Source organism: Lepidochelys kempii, chromosome 8 (genome assembly GCF_965140265.1).
Source record: "Lepidochelys kempii isolate rLepKem1 chromosome 8, rLepKem1.hap2, whole genome shotgun sequence".
NCBI classification, from domain to species: Eukaryota; Metazoa; Chordata; order Testudines; family Cheloniidae; genus Lepidochelys; species Lepidochelys kempii.
In genome coordinates this window covers 95,276,691-95,294,441 of record NC_133263.1, presented here as the reverse complement: position 1 = coordinate 95,294,441, position 17,751 = coordinate 95,276,691, and the positions used below count along the sequence as shown (strand labels likewise).

At 45.9% G+C, this 17,751-nt stretch overlaps 1 protein-coding gene across 1 annotated transcript; it reads left to right on the top strand.

Moving 5' to 3' along the window:
• The first annotated feature begins 1,125 nt into the window (after positions 1–1,125).
• Positions 1,126–17,555, top strand: CIMAP2 (ciliary microtubule associated protein 2). The gene is made up of 10 exons (XM_073358312.1): positions 1,126–1,175; positions 5,164–5,251; positions 5,819–5,989; positions 6,171–6,287; positions 9,094–9,231; positions 10,420–10,563; positions 11,730–11,894; positions 14,512–14,640; positions 15,877–16,007; positions 17,456–17,555. Exons 1-10 carry the CDS (start codon positions 1,126–1,128, stop codon positions 17,553–17,555), a joined length of 1,233 nt encoding a protein of 410 aa, XP_073214413.1.
• Positions 17,556–17,751: the final 196 nt, after the last annotated feature.

Here is a 17,751-nt window from a genome sequence, read left to right as displayed (position 1 = left end):
CGGAGCCGCTTCTGGACCAGATTCAGGTGTTTGAAGCCAGAAGCGCTCCGCTGCGGGAGTGGAGGGGCTGTGCTGCAGTCACAGTCCCTCCCCTGGGGCTCTGCACAGGCTGACTCAGCTGGCCAGAGCAGAGGGAGCAGCCAGCCCAGGCTTTCCCCACCGGCTTCACCCCCACATGAGAGGGCCCAGCAGGCTGGTTCAGCTGGGTGGTGTGAGAGAGTGGATCCGGCTCACCCTCGACCTTTCATCAGGGGGCGGGAGCAAGGTCGGGAGCATTGTGGCTGGTCCCCGTGCAGGAACGAAGGAGTGGAGGAGACTCTTGTACTCTTCTTCTCACCCCTTGGAGTATCCATTCTGTGCCAGCCACAGTGTATATTTAATGAGGATCAGCTGCACTCAACTAACACTGCTGCTGGGTGACCCTCGGATAGGCATCTCCGAGTTGGAGCCTGGAGCAATACCTGAACAGGCTACAAACCAGTGTTAAGAAATAGCAATTTGGTCCCAGTAATGACCACAGCCTCCGGCTGACAGCCAGAACCAGTCACAGGGGGGTGGACAAGAGCTCTGCTTTTCAGTCTTATGGGCTCTGTGGGGCTGTACAAGGATAATTAGAGGCTCTGCAACACAGTTTTCCTATTAATACAGCTTTGGCTTTCCCCTTTCTAAAAAGGCCTTGTGCAAAGGGTCCATCTGCTCTCTGAGCCCCAGGCCCATCCGCCGAGGGATTCGTCTGCTCTCCGAGCCCCTGGCTCATCCGCCGAGGGATCCATCTGCTCTCCGAGCCCAGGCACGTCTGGGCCAGGGGCACGTCTGCTCGCCAAGCCCGTGCACATCTGGTAAAATGTAGTGTATCGAAACTAAACAAGGATCAAACAGTGAGCTCAAAACAGCTGCATTCCTCTCCTCTCAGGCAGGGCCTGAACCTGAGCTGTAATGGGTACAGGAGGCATTGAGCCAGAGGCCCCAGCCCCGTGCAATGGGTTGCCTGGAAGCACCGCCTTCATGGGAACAGAAAGGCAACAAGTGTATGGGGTTGTCATGGCTGCAGTATTCCGGAGCTGCTGGGAGCGTGCCAGTCGAGTGGAGGGGGGGGGGGGTCCCTCCATCCCCAGGGAGCAGAGAATGGCAGTAAAGGGCTTTACAGGTGCCCCTTTTGGCACTCAGACAGTCAGGTAAGAGTCACCCAGAGGAGGCTCCACAGGGGACGGGCCTAGCCTGCAGCTGACTTGGCTTTCCAGAGTCAGTAGAGAACTGTGCTCAGCTCCTGTCTAACTCTTAGCTTCTGAATCATCTGCACACATATTCTCCCCGTCCCCCAAACACCCCAGCACACAGATATCACACACCCACATTCCTGCAGACAAGAGATCACACGCCCCTTGGCATACAGATCACACACACCTGGCCATGCAGAGATCACATACACACATGCATTCACAAGTTCACATGCTTATTACACACAGAGAGTGCATGTACCCACATGCAGGACTGTCAAGCTGTGATACTTCGAATGGGGGAGTTTCCAAGGAAACAGAAATGAGATTTTACATGTCTCTGAAACACACAGCAGACTCCTTCTTCATACAAGGGAGATACTTAAAAAATATCTTCATGTTAATGCAAAGTGAAGGAGTCTCTCTGCAGTTGATTGAGCCGGGGGCAAGTCTGAACACATTCATGCAGCTACTAGTCACACACACGCACACGTTCGTACCTATACATTACAAGCTCCTGCAGGATATTTTGCCTATACAGTAGTAGGTTACTGTAATCTGACTGAATGGATCCAACGAGCCAGGACTCCATTCTCTGAGAAGTCCTTTTCTTCAGAAATAAGCCAGCAGGTCTGGGGGGCCCTGGATTTTTGGCTGACCCTGGCTTTCTTTATGACTTCCCCCATTCTAGGTAAAAGTGAATTTCATTTCAAAATACTGCACGTCACACCTGATGTTTTAAATGGTCTGTCATATGACTGACAATATTTTTTAAAGTACACACGCTGATCTCTGCTTCCCAGAGGCTAAGCTTGAGCCGTTAGGCACAGCCACATGTAAGGGGTGGTGCTGAGCTGAGTCATGCTGCCCCAAAGAGCCACATTTCCTTCCCGCTCCCCACTTGCTCCTGCGGGGGAAGCAATCTGCAACAGACCCTTGCCACGTGCAGATCACTTCCCCCACATGCTGGCTCAGCTGTGCTAGCTGGTACCCAGGAGAGTGGAGTCAAGGCATTGCCCACTTCCCATGCATGTCTGCCCACTTCCACCTGCATGGGTGGGATCCAGTGGTCTTACAAAAACTCTGCTCTCTTTCTCTGCATTGAGACTAGTGATCTAGAGAGGCTGCACTGGGGTGGGTTTGGGGGATCATACTCCCCCTTATAGCCCTGCATGACTGCATCAAACTGCGCCACAGTGTGGCCCTGTGTTCAGTGATTTTGCTTTGACTACATTTTTTGAATCGGTACAATCATATGGTCTCCAGTATGTAGTGTATATTTAAGGATTTTGAATCCTGTTTTTAACAACACAATGATACATGTACTGGCTGAGATTTTCAAAGTCAGGTGAGGGACTGAGACACACAACTCTTTGACAAGCTCTGCCATAATATATTTTAACTGGGTCAATAAGCTTTTTAACCAGCTCATTAACCTAAAATACATTGATTGGGGTTTCTCCCTGCTTCTCCTCCTTATTTAAAATGACCTGTGTTATTTATTCAGAACAAACACCTATCCCTTAAATCACACTTAACCCTCTTGGAACTGTGTTAGCCTGCAGTGCCTTTACTAGTTCACAGTTGTTGAACAGCAGGAGAGAGAGATTTTGTTCATTTAGCTCACACAGCAGCAAGTTTTCAATCTGCTAATAAAATACAGAAACATTGCTAGCTCATGATAGTCCCCTGTGGCCTTGAAACCTATGAATCTGTATGCCTAATTCCTGTTTGGGGATTTTCAAGGGTAATACCTGGCACGAAGACTCTGATCCTGCAAACATCTACACAGGTGAGTAACTTGATTCACATGAGCAATCCCTTTGAAGTCCTTTGACTTTTCACAGCTAGGCATTATCGCATTACAGTTTGCAGGCTCAAGGCCTCATATACGGCTTTTCACCTGCAAAGTGCTTTATGAACATTAATTTATTTTAATTAGTTTAATTTGTACAATATAGAAATATCTATTTAAATGCAGGTTTCAGAGTAACAGCCGTGTTAGTCTGTATTCGCAAAAAGAAAAGGAGGACTTGTGGCACCTTAGAGACAAACCAATTTATTTGAGCATGAGCTTTCGTGAGCTACAGCTCACTTCATCGGATGCATGCCGTGGAAACTGCAGCAGACTTTATATATAATGCAGAGGAATTTGGCAAGTGAAGGGTCAGATTTCTCAGCTGTTGTAAAACAGAGCTACACCAGTTTACATCAGCTCAGAATGTGGTCTGGATTTTTATTGATATAGTTTGTGTCAGAAATTCTACTGGGAATAGCTGTGTTACCAGGGTTTGAGTCCAAGCTCCCTTTGATTTCTTCAAGAGTGTTGGCTACAGAATGGGGCACTTGGAGGTGGCACCTTCCAGATGAAACAGAAAGCCAAGGTTCTAATCATTCGTTGTCATTAAAGATCCCACAGAGAACAGTTGTTCAAAGACATTGACCCCAAACTTAGGTTAAATCCAATGGAATTTTAAAGAAATATTAACATTTCCTTATAGTGTTTGCAATCCAAACGTCACACCATTGACTGCTCATTTTAGGGAAATTGACTAGATGCAAATAAAAATGTGGAAATGGCCAGTCTGTTTTCATTGTCTAAGTTGAGAGAAATGGAAAAACAAAAAGCATCCACAGTGAAGAGTAAATTTGATTTTTAAAATTCTGTTTTAATAGCCTGAGGTTTTAATAACATTAGGGATGGATATTTGTTTGTTTTAAAACATGATTTTTAAACTGACAGTGGCCCTTAACTCTATTATCTTGGCCAAATTCCAATTTGGATCATTTGCTTCTGCCTACCTAAAAACTCTCTGTAGTTTCCACTGGAGAAACTTACTTCAATTCCTGTAGAATTACTCTGTGCTGTTAAAAGAAAAGGAGGACTTGTGGCACCTTAGAGACTAACCAATTTATTTGAGCATGAGCTTTCGTGAGCTACAGCTCACTTCATCAGATGTTTACCGTGGAAACTGCAGCAGACTTTATATACACACAGAAATCATGAAACAATACCTCCTCCCACCCCACTGTCCTGCTGGTAATAGCTTATCTAAAGTGATCAACAGGTGGGCCATTTCCAGCACAAATCCAGGTTTTCTCACCCTCCACCCCCCCACACAAATTCACTCTCCTGCTGGTGCTAGCCCATCCAAAGTGACAACTCTTTACATAATCAAGTCGGGCTATTTCCTGCATAGATCAAGGTTTTCTCACATCCCCCCCACCCCCATACACACACAAACTCACTCTCCTGCTGGTAATAGCTCATCTAAACTGACCATTCTCCAGGTTTAAATCCAAGTTAAACCAGAACATCTGGGGGGGGGGGGGTAGGAAAAAACAAGAGGAAACAGGCTACCTTGCATAATGACTTAGCCACTCCCAGTCTCTATTTAAGCCTAAATTAATAGTATCCAATTTGCAAATGAATTCCAATTCAGCAGTTTCTCGCTGGAGTCTGGAGACAGCTATCATGATTCACACTAGAGGTGGCTGCATTTCAGCAGTAGATAAAGTAGTGTCTCTATGTAATTTGTACAGTACATTAGCTTAAGGGCCTTGATCATGCAAACATTTAGTCTTGGGCCCTGTGCTTACTCTAGTGAGTAGTCATCCCATTCACATCCAGGAGATTACTGACTGCAGAAAGCGTTTAGGCCCCAAACCTGCAAAGATTTATGCATGTGCTTCACTTTAGGCATGAGTAATCCCTCTGAATTTAATGGGACTGCTCACAAAATGAAGCACTTGTCTTTGCAGTATTAAGCAGTCCAGTACTAAGGGCCTGATACAACATCTATTGATGTCCGTGAAACCCTTTGTACAGACTACAATAAACATTGGATCAAGTCCTAAATGTTCACAGGACCAGGACCTATGTTTGTAAAAAATTAATCCTGTTTTAACTCAAAATTTACTGTATATTTACATCATCCTTCGCTAGATTTGATGTGTCAGCAGTTTATCCAAAGTGTAAGAAACCTGGTACATACACACAGGCGCCCTACTGCAAAAAGGTCTCTTCAGAGTTGGTGAGTCTGTCTCTCTATTTTATGTACAAAACAAACACCTTTTCAGCTCCATATGCAGAACTAAACTAAAAATTATATGTTTGGATTCTTTTTCCAGAATTCAATTTCCATGAAAAATCTGAATGGATCCATTCTGCTGCTTTCAAATTAATTTGATAATATCACTGAATCTAATCGAATCAGTCCATTTAATGTAGGTCCAATGGCAAAACTCCTGTTGATGTTCATGATATAGGATGAGGCTCTCTCCAATGTAATTTATTTCTCAGTGTAATGTGTACTTACAGAACCTTTGAGTAGATTTCCTGTGTCAGCAATTTATCCAACGTGCCAGGAATCTGTGGGTGCAGATCCTCAGCTGGTGTATCTTGGTATAACTCCACTGACTTTATCTCTCTCTCTCTATGTGCCTGTAGCAAGGAGAATTTGCAAACAATATGATTAGAATTCTTAGGGCCTGATTCACCACTGTAGCACTCCATTTTTCAATGGTATTGCATCACTGTAAAACTAGCTTAACTCAATGGTAAATCAAGCCTTTAGTTTTAACCTTACACTTCATTTTAGGGCAGAAAGGTAGGCCCAGGCACCTACAATATTGACCATGGAAGCTTTAGCTCCTCTGTGCTGCATGAGAAGGCTTCAAATTCTGGCTGGGCCAAAGCAGAGGAAGCGGCACGTCTCACCCAGATGCCCCATTTTAATTTTAAGGAGACATTGAAGAAACGCAAGTATCTGGTGAGATCTGAATTTGACTTTTTTCCCTATGTGTGGACGAGAAATCTGACTGTTTCTTCTGGTTTAATCTTTCAGCTGTTAAATGACACGGGATAGATTGAACTAGAGGTGCTGTGATTTGCATGGGTAAATTAGAATCCTGGCTTTGTTATTAAACTTTTAAAATCTTTTTCTCAATAAGAAAGAAAAACTGGGCCCAGGAACTTACAACATCAAAGATTTTCTGCAAGAAACCCGACCTGCAAGCATCAGAGGTGTTTGTGACACTGGAGAAGAGAGGTTTAGAGACTTCATTAGGGTATGTATCGGATTCAAGCAATAGATACTGCAGTACCTTGACAAGAAACATGTAAGGCAGATAATCTGGTACCTCTTGTTGCAGAGCTAAATATTATTATTGGATCACCTAATAATATGATATACACTTTTGGGGGCCAAAACAAGTCCCTTTTACAGCTGTGCAAAATTTAAAAGTACAGTAGGTAGTGCAAGAAATAATAAGGGCCAATGCCTGGCTATGTTTCCTGATTGCTGTTCAATCTCCCAGTTGCTTGATTTGGATGATGTTACCACTAATAGGGTTAAAGAAAGCTGCTTTCTGCTCATTGGTGCCTGACATGGTCTGTTGATAGCCGAACCAAAATCATCCTAACTAACAAGGGAGTTATTCAAAGGGAGCAGATCTAGGGAAAAACTGAACCACAATATCAGTGTTTTCTATTTCACATTATTTAGGTGCCCTATTTATGTGGGACCTACACTGATTTCACTGGGGAGTTCTGTGTAAGGTATAGTTCTGGGATTGAGCCCATATGCTTGTGTGTATATACTGCAGGCTATCCAATCAGTGTCTATCGTAGATATTTCTCTAATGCGCACCATCTTACTACCTAAATATTGAATCGATATGCAGTATCAGTGTGTTAATGTACATGGGGCGTACACATTTACATATATGTCCTATCCTCTGTGAATCCAGAGTATACACAGGATAGTGATAGTTAATTTTTAAATTAGCTTTTCTATAGAATAATGCTCTGCAAATATTCTACTAGCCCCAGAACTCCCTAATAAAGACTTCTAGTTTCACCAGGATGTGGGGCAGAATGCTGGTAGGCACTGGCCGCTTTCTAACCCTTCAGGCTGGCCACTTTTGCCATCCCACCGCCTGCACTGCCTGGTAGAAGAAATTAAAAACTGCGTCATTTTAGTGGAACATGACTCCTCCTCTATAGGGCCTGAACAACAGTCAAATATCCTGTGTCGCCCTCACCACAGCCATAGAATGTTGTGTTAACACTCGGATCCGTTGCATAGCCACGACTGCTGATTTTACAGTCGTATGTGTGAATCAACAGTGACGCGCAGTGGGAGCTTGCATGAATCACAGCTTACTGTACTTGCAACAGATCTGCTGGTGCTGGCCAGGCATCGGGTGGCCAATGAAGTCACAGACTTCCTAATTTCATAGTTAGAGATTTCATATCTAATTCGCTTTAGTATCTTTTCAGGTTTTTTTAATCAAGAATCTTCCAAGAGGCCAGATTTCCCTTTATTTGCTTGGACAGATGCAAAGATTGTACTTGATTATCCTTCATATACAGAATGTAGCAATCTGTACCTGGCCAGAACTGCCAAACTGTAGAGAGGCAGCCTGAGCCAATGCATTGGGAGTGAAGAGGAGATGTGGGGGTGAAATCCTGCTCCATTAAAAAATCAATGGGACTTTTGCCATTGGCTTCAGTGGGGCCAAGATTTCACCCAGAGATTCTATTCTGGGCTCTGCCATACACTCACTTTTTGTCCTGGGACAAGTTGTGTCACTGCTCTGTGCCTCAGTTTCCTCACCTGTAAAAGAATAATCCTCTTTGCAAAGGGCTTTGAAATCTAGGGATGAAACGTTCTGACTAAGTATTGGGTAATGGCTGAACTTAGAACCAATTCTCTTTTTAGAGTTTTACCCATAACCCTCACTGATTCCAATAGGAAAGGAGTAAAGGGCTGTATTCACCCCAGAAATACAAAGTGGCATTTGTACAGGCATCATAAAGATTCAGAACTTAATTCTGTGCTGTAGGCTTCACGGCCTGGAGGCAAGTGAGATTTGACTCTAATCTAGAATTGGGGAACAGCTGCCCTCCAGGTCCAAACGGAGCCAGTTTGCATGGAGGGGATGTGGTAGGGCAAGGGAATTGCTGTCTGATCTGCTCTAAAGGGGGAGCTTTGGTATTCCTTACTGGGATTCTCTTTAGGTCATCTAGAGCATAGTGTGCCCGGGGAACACCCCCATGGAACCTTCCTCTCCTTGTATTCCTTCACTCGGGGGCCATGGTAGGAGGATTGTCCAGGGTACTAGGACTTGGGAGACCCAGGTTCTACTTCCTGGTCCTCCACAGCCCTTGGGCAAGTCTCTAGGCTTTTTTGTGCCTCTGTTCCTCATCTGTACAATGCAGATGACAGCCCTGTCCTGCCTCACCGGGGTGTGCTGAGGACATTAAAGACTGAGAAGTGCTTTGCGCTCACCTGATGCAAAGCGCTGTCTAAAAGCTAGGTATTGTTAGTATCACCACCGACAATTGCAGTCCCTAGGCTCCTATGAGGCACAGTGCCTCCCTGGGGCAGGACGTCTCCACAGAGAAATGCCTAATGGAGAGGAAGGTCTGCAGGGCAGAGACTGAGGCTTTGGATGTTTGTGCACTACCTAGCTCCAGAGGGCCCAGATCTCAGGGTACGTCTACACTAGCCGCCGGATAGTGAAAGATCTATCGGGGATCGATTTATCGCATCTAGTGTAGATGCAATAAATCGATCCCTGATCGCTCTGCCGTTGACTCCTGTACTCCACCCCAGGGGAGTGGCGGCAGTCGACCCCGCACCGTGAGGAAGCGAGGTAAGTCGACCTAAGATACGTCGACTTCAGCTACGCTATTCTCACGAATCTTAGGTTGATCCCCCCCAGTGTAGATCAGGCCTCAGTTAAGACCTCTGGGCACTACTGAATTACAAAGAGTCACTGCTTTTAATATGCTTGAAATGGCAGAATCTGGCTCTTTATTGGCAGAAATCCATTTTTGTTCTTAATCCTCTCCCTCTTCTTTCTGCAGGATTGCCATCCTGGCCCTGGGACTTACGGCAAGAATGGAAACCCTTATGCCCTGATTGAGGAGAAGGAGAGACGCTCGGCAAACTCTCAAGGGATAATGGACAGCAAAACCGAAAAATCTGTCTTACCTACTGCTGCGGCAAGTCTGCGCTATTTGTTTTTCATTTAGCTCCCTTATTGACTTGCACACCAGCCATTGCCCAGGGCTTGAGTGACCAGGAAGAATGAAAGTGAGGGATCTGTGGGAGCAGACCTCTCAGGGTATTTTGCTGCCTTGTTCATTACAGTGGACCATAGCAGCGTGGTTATGGTCTCCATCTCTTGGCCAATCAGGAGCCCTCAGGTGTCTCTGAAGGCTCAGGGAGGCACCAGCATTTGCTGTTCTCTCTAGAGAGGATGCAGCCAGCTTGCAGGGGGGACGGGGGAAAGGAGGCTGGTCAAGCAGCTTCCGAAAGGGAAAGAAAAGTCGGTGAGGTTCATCTGAAGAGGTGGAGGCTTCCCAGCCTCACAGGATCTGTAGAGGAGAGAGCCCCCAGAGGCTGGAGCTGACCTGCATCAATGGCTGCTCCACGGCTCCCTCTGGTGGTACTGGCCCTTCAGGGGCTGTGCTGCCATTGGTGGAGCCTACCACAGCTGCTCAGTAGGGGAATCCACAGGAGATCTTGCAGCCGGCCTCAAGCTTCAGTGGAGCACGAACTCGTCTAGATTACTGCCCAGAGCCAGTGGGATGGTGCAGGGGATGGTGCCACAGAGAATGGCTGCTTCCCCTGCTGTTCACTTTCCCACTCTCAGAGGTGCACATGCAGGATCCCATGGAGATGGCACTGTCCCCATTCTGGGTCTCTTAGGTTCCTCCTCCATGCCATGCGCAGTGGAGACTAAGCAAAGGGGATGGTCCAAGCCACTTAGTTTAAAGGCTGCCATGCTGAGGGACCACCCCTTGCATTCTGATGGTGAAGCTTTTAGTTGAGGGTACAGAGAGCAATTTGTAATGGATGATTGAAACAAACAGGCGGCTACTCGTTTATTATTTGACCACTCAAGAGCGAGCAGCATGGGTGAGAGGGAAAAGTCATGGGCAGAGCACAGGACATGGCTCTTTGGGGCAGGGTCTGCCTCTCACTAGGTATTTGTACAGCACTAAGCACAATGGGGTCCTGATCTCAGTGAGGGCCACTGGGTGCTACTGTAATATATAACAGCAATGCTGTAACTGTCTAGCAACTAACCCGTAGTTAGTGTCCGGCTTCCAATTGAGCACGACCCAGGACTCTGCTCCCTAACAGAGCGCTCACTAATGGTTGCTTTTGCTCCCCGTTGACTTTAGGGAAGTGGTTTGGGGCCAGCCACCTACAATCTTAAAAACAGTACAGATGAGATGTTGAAACGTGTGGTCAGTATTCGCGGCCCATATGACACCTTCACAGGAGACAGGTCAAAGCCTATTATCTGTGGACATTACGCTGTGGAAGTACGTACCCTTGTAAGAGTTGAGGTTTTAGTAAAACACCCTTGCCTTGATTAATAACGCAGGAACTCGTCCTGCGGGTGTGACATCTCTCAGAGTGCTGCCAGGAGAGGGGTGCTGTCAGGTTAGAGAGCATAGTTTTAAAACCCGTCCTTGCCGCTATTATTGACAACTTAGATTATTAAAACTGAGGGCCAGATCCACGGCAGGGGTAAAGCAGCACAACTCCTTTGAAATCAGTGAGGCTACAATTTATATGACAATCTAGCCCTAAAAAACGAATTTTCTTTTTGCGACCTAGGCTGTGTCTACACTATGGAGCTCGCAGCGGCACAGCGGTATAGCTGCAGCTGCACCGCCGTAAGGTCTCCCGTGTAGCCGCTCTTTGCCAGTGGGAGACAGCTCTCCTGCTGGCCTAACTAAACCGCCCCCCACAAGCGGTGGTAGCTAGGTTGTCAGGAGAGCCTCTCCTACTGACATAGTGCTGGCCACACCAGCGCTTTTGTCGGTGAAACACATGTTGGTAAGGGGTGTGTATGTTTTTTTCACACCCCGACCGACAAAAGTGGTAGCATAGACAAAGCCTTAGTTTGCTTGCTGTTTGCCCTTCATTTGGTAGGGACAATGAAAAGGACTCACGGCTTCCTCTCCCTACTGGCCTGGGACTGGATTCAAACCAGAGACCTAAAATGAACAAGGTTGTCTATGAGCAGTCTTTTTGCCTTGTTCCGGATGGATTCTGAGGAGGTATTCCTTTAAGAACCTCTGTTTGGAAGTTGCCTTCCTGCCTGGCAGCTTGGGGGATACCTCTCACCTGCTGGGGTGCGGAAGGCAGTGGAGTACATTTGTTACACTCTGGAAAGATATCTGCCCTAGAGAGCCCAGGGTGGGGCAGAGATTGTGCAGGGAGGAAGGAGGATGTGATCGATGTCAGTGACAAGGGAATCAAGTAGTCAGTGGACTCTGAATGAGGGTCTATGGACCTTATCCAGCTCCACTGAAGTCCATGGTCTCTCCCTGCCAGGCTTCACCTGGGGGCTGGATTGGACCCGTGAGCACAGAGATACAGGAGAGCCCCTGTGGCCGGCACCAGCAGGGCCTTGCTAGACAACTACGTCACATTTTCTCCAGCAGCAGCAGACGTCCCTTCCTCTCTTTCATCTCTTTAGAAGAAATGCATCGAGCTCGGCCCCAGCAACGTCAAGAGCTTTGTGGAAGAGCTGGACACCAAGGACAGAAAGAAAAATGGTGTTTTCAGCACCCTCGCTCGGAACCCCGGCTGCCCCACGGAGCGGATCTTCTGGACCACACTCAGCCAGTGTCCACGCGCCACGGTCAGTGACACCATGTTCCTTTCCTCTCCTGTCTCTGCTGCATATGTTACTGTGCAGGACGCCATCTGCTGCAAATACACCACATGGCACTGAGAGAGACTGAGGCTAAAGGGGAAGGCGGGAAAACCACCTGGACCCTAGGACTGGGACAACCCCAGGTGAAATGTGCAGATGAAGAGCAACCTGTCTGGATTGGGACAAGGGGTGATTGTGCTGGATTGAACTGCAGAGCTCTCACATAGAAGGATGGTCAGCCATTGCCAGGGCTTCCCTTTCCTGGTCACCTGCAGAGGATTCTCCGTGCAGTCAAAATTTGCCATGAGGAGGGATGGGGCAGAGCTGTCCAAAGCCATGGTCTGATTGGCCTTTCCTCTTGTGGGGTCACAGCCATGCACCATTGCCCAGCTGATAGCTCATCACCAAAAGCACCAGGGAAATCCCTGTGCCCATGATGGGCTGGAGCGGGAGGAAATGAGTCGCCTCATGATCTTTCCCTTCTACTTCTCAATTATTATTAACAAAGGCAGCTGAAACCTTTATTCCTCCCCCTTCTCTCATGCCGACTCCTCTCAGCTCTTTGAGTTGGAAGCCAGTTTTAAGGCTCCCAACTGAGTACTTAAACTAACATGGCAATTTTAAAGGAGCCCAGGGGCTGAGGAGGCAGCTGTGGGGAAAACACCTGGAGGCATTCAAAGGCCTCCCTGTCTGCACACACGAGCCTGGCTGCCTTTCAACCTCAATCTGCAACCTCTGGAAACTTTACACTAGTTTAAAAAAATTAATGGGGTTGTAAAATAGCTCCCAGGTGAGTTATTACCCAGGGTGGGGTGAGCATGATGTGGCCATTATCCCATGAAAGAGAGCACTAGGGCTAGTTGGGGTGGCAGGGAAAAGGAGGGGGCAAATAAAGGGGAAACCTGGAGATGTGGGTACATTAGAAGACAATGAAAGAATAACAAAATAGCCAAAGGAGCCCTGGAAAGGTGAGTCAGCCCTTTACATTCCCTCCTCCTCCGACAACCAGCTATGATTCATTGTGGAAGGACTCATTGCATAACCCCCCTAATATTTTTTTGAGTAAAATTTGGAATTAACAGGTAGTACAGTAACAATAACCACACTTGGAGAGCAATAAGCCTCTCCGGGTTGTGTGTTGCCTGGCTACAAGTAAACTCCTCGGGCAGCAGCAGGCATCTGGCAGAACATAGCACCCCTCTACGTGCACTGGTAGCCAACCCCGCTGGGGCTCTTGGAGCTAAATTAAAATGACGGCATCCATTTGCTCAGCCACGCATTTTGAAAGAAGTGCTTCTTAGCATCTATTATTTTTATCACAAGTTATTTGAAAATTTAGCTCTTGTCATTACAATTGGCATTTTTATGGTTCCAGCTGACAGCATCTTGCAATGTGCTCTCATGTTGCTCAGGTAACTACTTACGGCCCCGATTCAGCAGCTTTAAGATGAATTTTGAGTAATCCCAACCCAGTCAGCAAAGCACAATACAACATGCATAACTTTAAACATACGCTTTTCATGGGATTTAAGCATGTGCTTAAAGTTATGCACATGCTTAAGTGCTTGCAGCATAGGAATTAAAAGTAACATCATGGGGTTCAATGGTTAGAGGCGCCCAGTGATTCCAGATCAAATGTGCTCAGTTTATAAGTGAAAAGATAGTTTATCTAACCACCCACATTGCAAACTCACTCTGGGACCTGAAGGTCGAACTGGGTTCTTTCTTCTTCATGTATCATCAACAATAAAGATCTATCACTGGACTTTAGCTAACGGTTTTGTTCGTTCAAGAGAAGGATTAGAATTCAGATCACTGTCTCTCAGCTGTGTTGGGTCTTCAGGGCTAAAAGGATTAAAGAGTAGTTAACAATTTGACAGCCATAAACATCAGCAAATATAATTCTGAATTCAATTCACATGGGGAATAAATTGGATGAAGTAAGGAGAACATAAGAATATACATAAGAAAGGCCATACTGGGTCAGACCAAAGGTCCATCTAGCCCAGTATCCTGTTTTCTGACAGTCACCAATGCCAGGAGCTTCAGAGGGAATGAGCAGACCAAGTAATCATCAAGTGATCCATCCCGTCACCCATTCCCAGCTTTTGGCAAACAAAGGAGGTTTTTTGCATAGTCCTGTTTCAGATTCAGGCTGTATTGCAAAGCTCCCTCTGAATTCAGTGGGAACAGAAGGGTCAGGCCCATACCATGCCTGTATGACAGGATGTTGCGTATCAGTAAAGGTGGATATCTACACCACAGTTGTTAACAAATGAGTGGTGGGTCACTCTATTGAATTCCAACTGCAAATAGCAGGTTGGAGGCTTAGTACAAGCGAGAGTCTCATTTCCAGCATGCTGCTCGTTTTGTCTTTCATGTTTCTGGTGTGCTTATTCCCACCACTGCAGAACAGCAATGACTGTTTCCTGCATTTAATACTTCTCATGAAGCAGCCTCTCAGTGCTGTGGCTACCAGAATACAACAGAATTAACCGAGGCCCCAATTCAGCAAGATACTTAAGCAGGTGCCTAACTTTAAGCACGAGTTAGGTACCTATGTAAGTACATCAATGATTTACCGGTTGTCACTTTGTTGTAGTATGCTGTAGGGCCAGGCTCACATGATCCAAAACCCGTGGAGCGATCAGAATACTTCAATCAACCTCCATTTTGGTCATCTGCAAAAAGGGTTGACAGGAAAGCATATCGCCTCTTTATTGGAAACACGGTGAGTGGAAAAATCTATGGTAGGAATAGATGTAGGTGCATGAAAATGTTCATGCTGTCTGCTTCTTCCATGTCACACTCACGCCCTTTACTGATCTTTCCACTGGAGGTCCAAATCCTTCTAACCCAAAGAATGCTGCTCTACAGCTTTGTCCATAAACAGGTTTCAGAGACACAGACAAGCTTTCGAGCTACACAAGCCTCTTCTTCAGAGCTGAAGAGCTCTGTGAAGCTAAAAAGCAGGTTCAATAAAAGCTATTACTTCACCCACCTTGTCTCTCTCATATTCTGGGACCAACACAGCTACAACAGCACTGGAAACAACATTGCTGGAATGGACAGTAGAGACTCTGCGGTACTTTTTATAAGAGAAAGCGGTTTAGCTCTGCCTCCTTAGCCAAAATTCCTGGGACACCCTTCTCCTCCCTCATCAGTTATGCCGTGTATCAAGTGGTTACTGCTCTCCAGCCAAGTGATTGTATTTCAGGAATGTTCTAAGTTACGCTGCACATTTTAATCCTTTAGGGGGCAGGGCAACATATACACTCAAAAAGTCACATTTCTATTATTGAAAAAACAGAAAAAAAAGAATTTCTTTTAGCAGCAGAGTGCTGAAGGGATGGTGCTGGTAACTGCTCCTTCCCTTAATGCCCTTATGTCATCTGTAGTAATAATCTTCTCAAGTTTCCCTTAGTGAAGTAGAACAAAGCCTGAAGGGCTCAAAGAAGCCAGGAAAAGCTTTAATGTGAAGTAGTCCCTATGGTGAGGGATGAGGAGCAGACTCCTTTGCAGTTTCCTGCCTTTATGCAGAAGAGTAGGCAACAGGCAATTTGAAAAAGATCAAGAATGAAGACTGCTTTGTAATTGATACAGGAACTCCACAGATTAAATTACAGGGGTAACATTGCTATAACTTGACTAGAGCTAGTTCTAGGCTGTTGGGGAAATCACATTTCAAGAGAATGGTGCCCAACATCTTCAGGGAAATTGGAACTGTAGGATCTGATTATGATGGTTGTTGTATAGACTCTGAACCCAAATGGAAGGATCCAGCCCTAATTCCTCCATTCTCACATACAAGAGGTGGTGGTGGTGATTGTTGTTAAATATTCCAGATTCTTGTTTTCAAACTGAGGCCCCGATCCTGTTGCCACTGTAGTCACAGGCAGAACGTCACTGGCACATGTATAATTGCACCTTTAACGATGCAGAACCATGTCTGACTTCCTTTTTTCAGAACCCAGTTGGTGTTGGTCGCTATGACATCACAAAACAAGAAAAGTGCAAGTGGAATACTAGATACCGGTCACTTTATCAGTGTGAAACACACCGTTATCTGAGTAATCTGGAACAGGATGCATACTTACTGTAAGTGAAATGTACTATGGGTAGCATGAAGTTAGTAATGTTACACTGGTATATGGTAGAACCTCACTAATTCTCACCAGTGAATGCGAGACCCAGTATAAATGACTGACTCTTGAAGATTGTTAAGTGAGGGCCCAAATCCTGCCTCCTGGGAAGGAAGAGATGAAGGCTGGAGCCTGGACTTCAGAGAACTGGGTTCAATTCCCTGTTCTGCCACAAATTTTGGCAAAGTCACTTAATTAATCATTGCTTCAGTTACGCTTCTGGGTTCTAGTCCCTCCCCTGTTGCTGGATTGCTGGGTGACCTCAAACAAGTCATTTCACCACCCCGTGCCTCAATTTCCTCCTTTTAAAACAGGGATAATAAAGCTTACCTCCTTTGTCAAGTGCTTTGAGAGCTGCGATTGAAAAGCATTAAGAGCTAGCCTGGTATGTTGTACAACTAGGGCACCCCCTGAGGGTGATGGTTGGTGCCTCTGTTGCCCCATATGTCCTTCCCTGGCTATGGATGTTGCTGCAGAGCTGGTTCGGAATTCGGGGCGTTGCCCTCCAGCTATCCGTTTTAGGAAGGATGCACCCTTCCAGGGGGCTTAATGCAGTCCAAATGAAAAAAGCAAACCAAATAGTCCTGCAGCTCAGAAAACAGTCTGGGCTCACCCTGTAGCTCCAAAAGGTCAGTAGGCTCTGTGGAGAGGACTAGGCTCTTAACTCCTTATATGGCCAAAGGACCTAGTCCGAGGGCCCTGAGCTCTTAAAAGAAAACCTAAGCAAATATGGCCCCTCTACTTCTTTAGAGGGGACCAGACAGAAGAGGCACTTCAACACCTTTCCTGATAAACAGTACCTGCATGGTAGGGGGGTTAGGGAGCTCCCTGATCAAGCTTTAGTCACTTCAGTGGCAACCACAGTCTGGGTTTGGATCCTCCTTTTTAAGATTCACCCCTTTGCAGGCTTGACAACCCTCACAGGTGTACCAGGTTGAGGCTGATTATGCCCAGAGGAGCTTTTTAATCCTTCCTGAGCAGGGTGAGGATCTGCCCCACCATAGGGAGGTATTATTAGTTATGAGACCTCACTGCAGTAGTTCTCTGCTTTGGAGTGAGGATTAGCAAGGTTCTGTTATAGGACGGAATAAAGGTCTATCATAGTTCTGTTAAGGTTTGTTTACGTTTTCCTCTCTTGATCTCTAAGAGTTGTTTGACTATTGTCTGTGCTGGGGTTGCAAAGATGTAATTGAGGGCAGCATTTTGTGTTGCTGCAACTAGAGTTCGCTAACACATCTTGAGATGATGTAAGAGAATCCAGCTTTCACTCTCTTGTAGCTGTTCACTCTCTAGTTAACAGTCAAGCTTGTAATAACTTCATTTTTATCAACGCAAGCTTAGACTAAAGAAAGATTAATACAGTCAATAATTTGAGTCTACTTGTTTTTTCCTCCCCTTTTACAGACAGCGGATCAACCCTGTTAATAGAGGGCATTGGAACAATTTGGTTTCTGCTGCAAATGATCCAGATACCTCTGCACAAGCTATTGCTACTTCAAACTAAGTGCATGCTGTAAAGCAGCAGGCAGGTGGAGACACTGTTAAATAAAGACTGATTATAAGAAGGACAATACTTACAACGTACAATACAGCTGCACACAAGTCAAGATAGTCTAAAACGACCTACAGTTTTGCTCTGCAATAACACACTTAAAACCCACCAGCAATCTTACTTTTTCTTTCTGTGATTGCAGTTATTT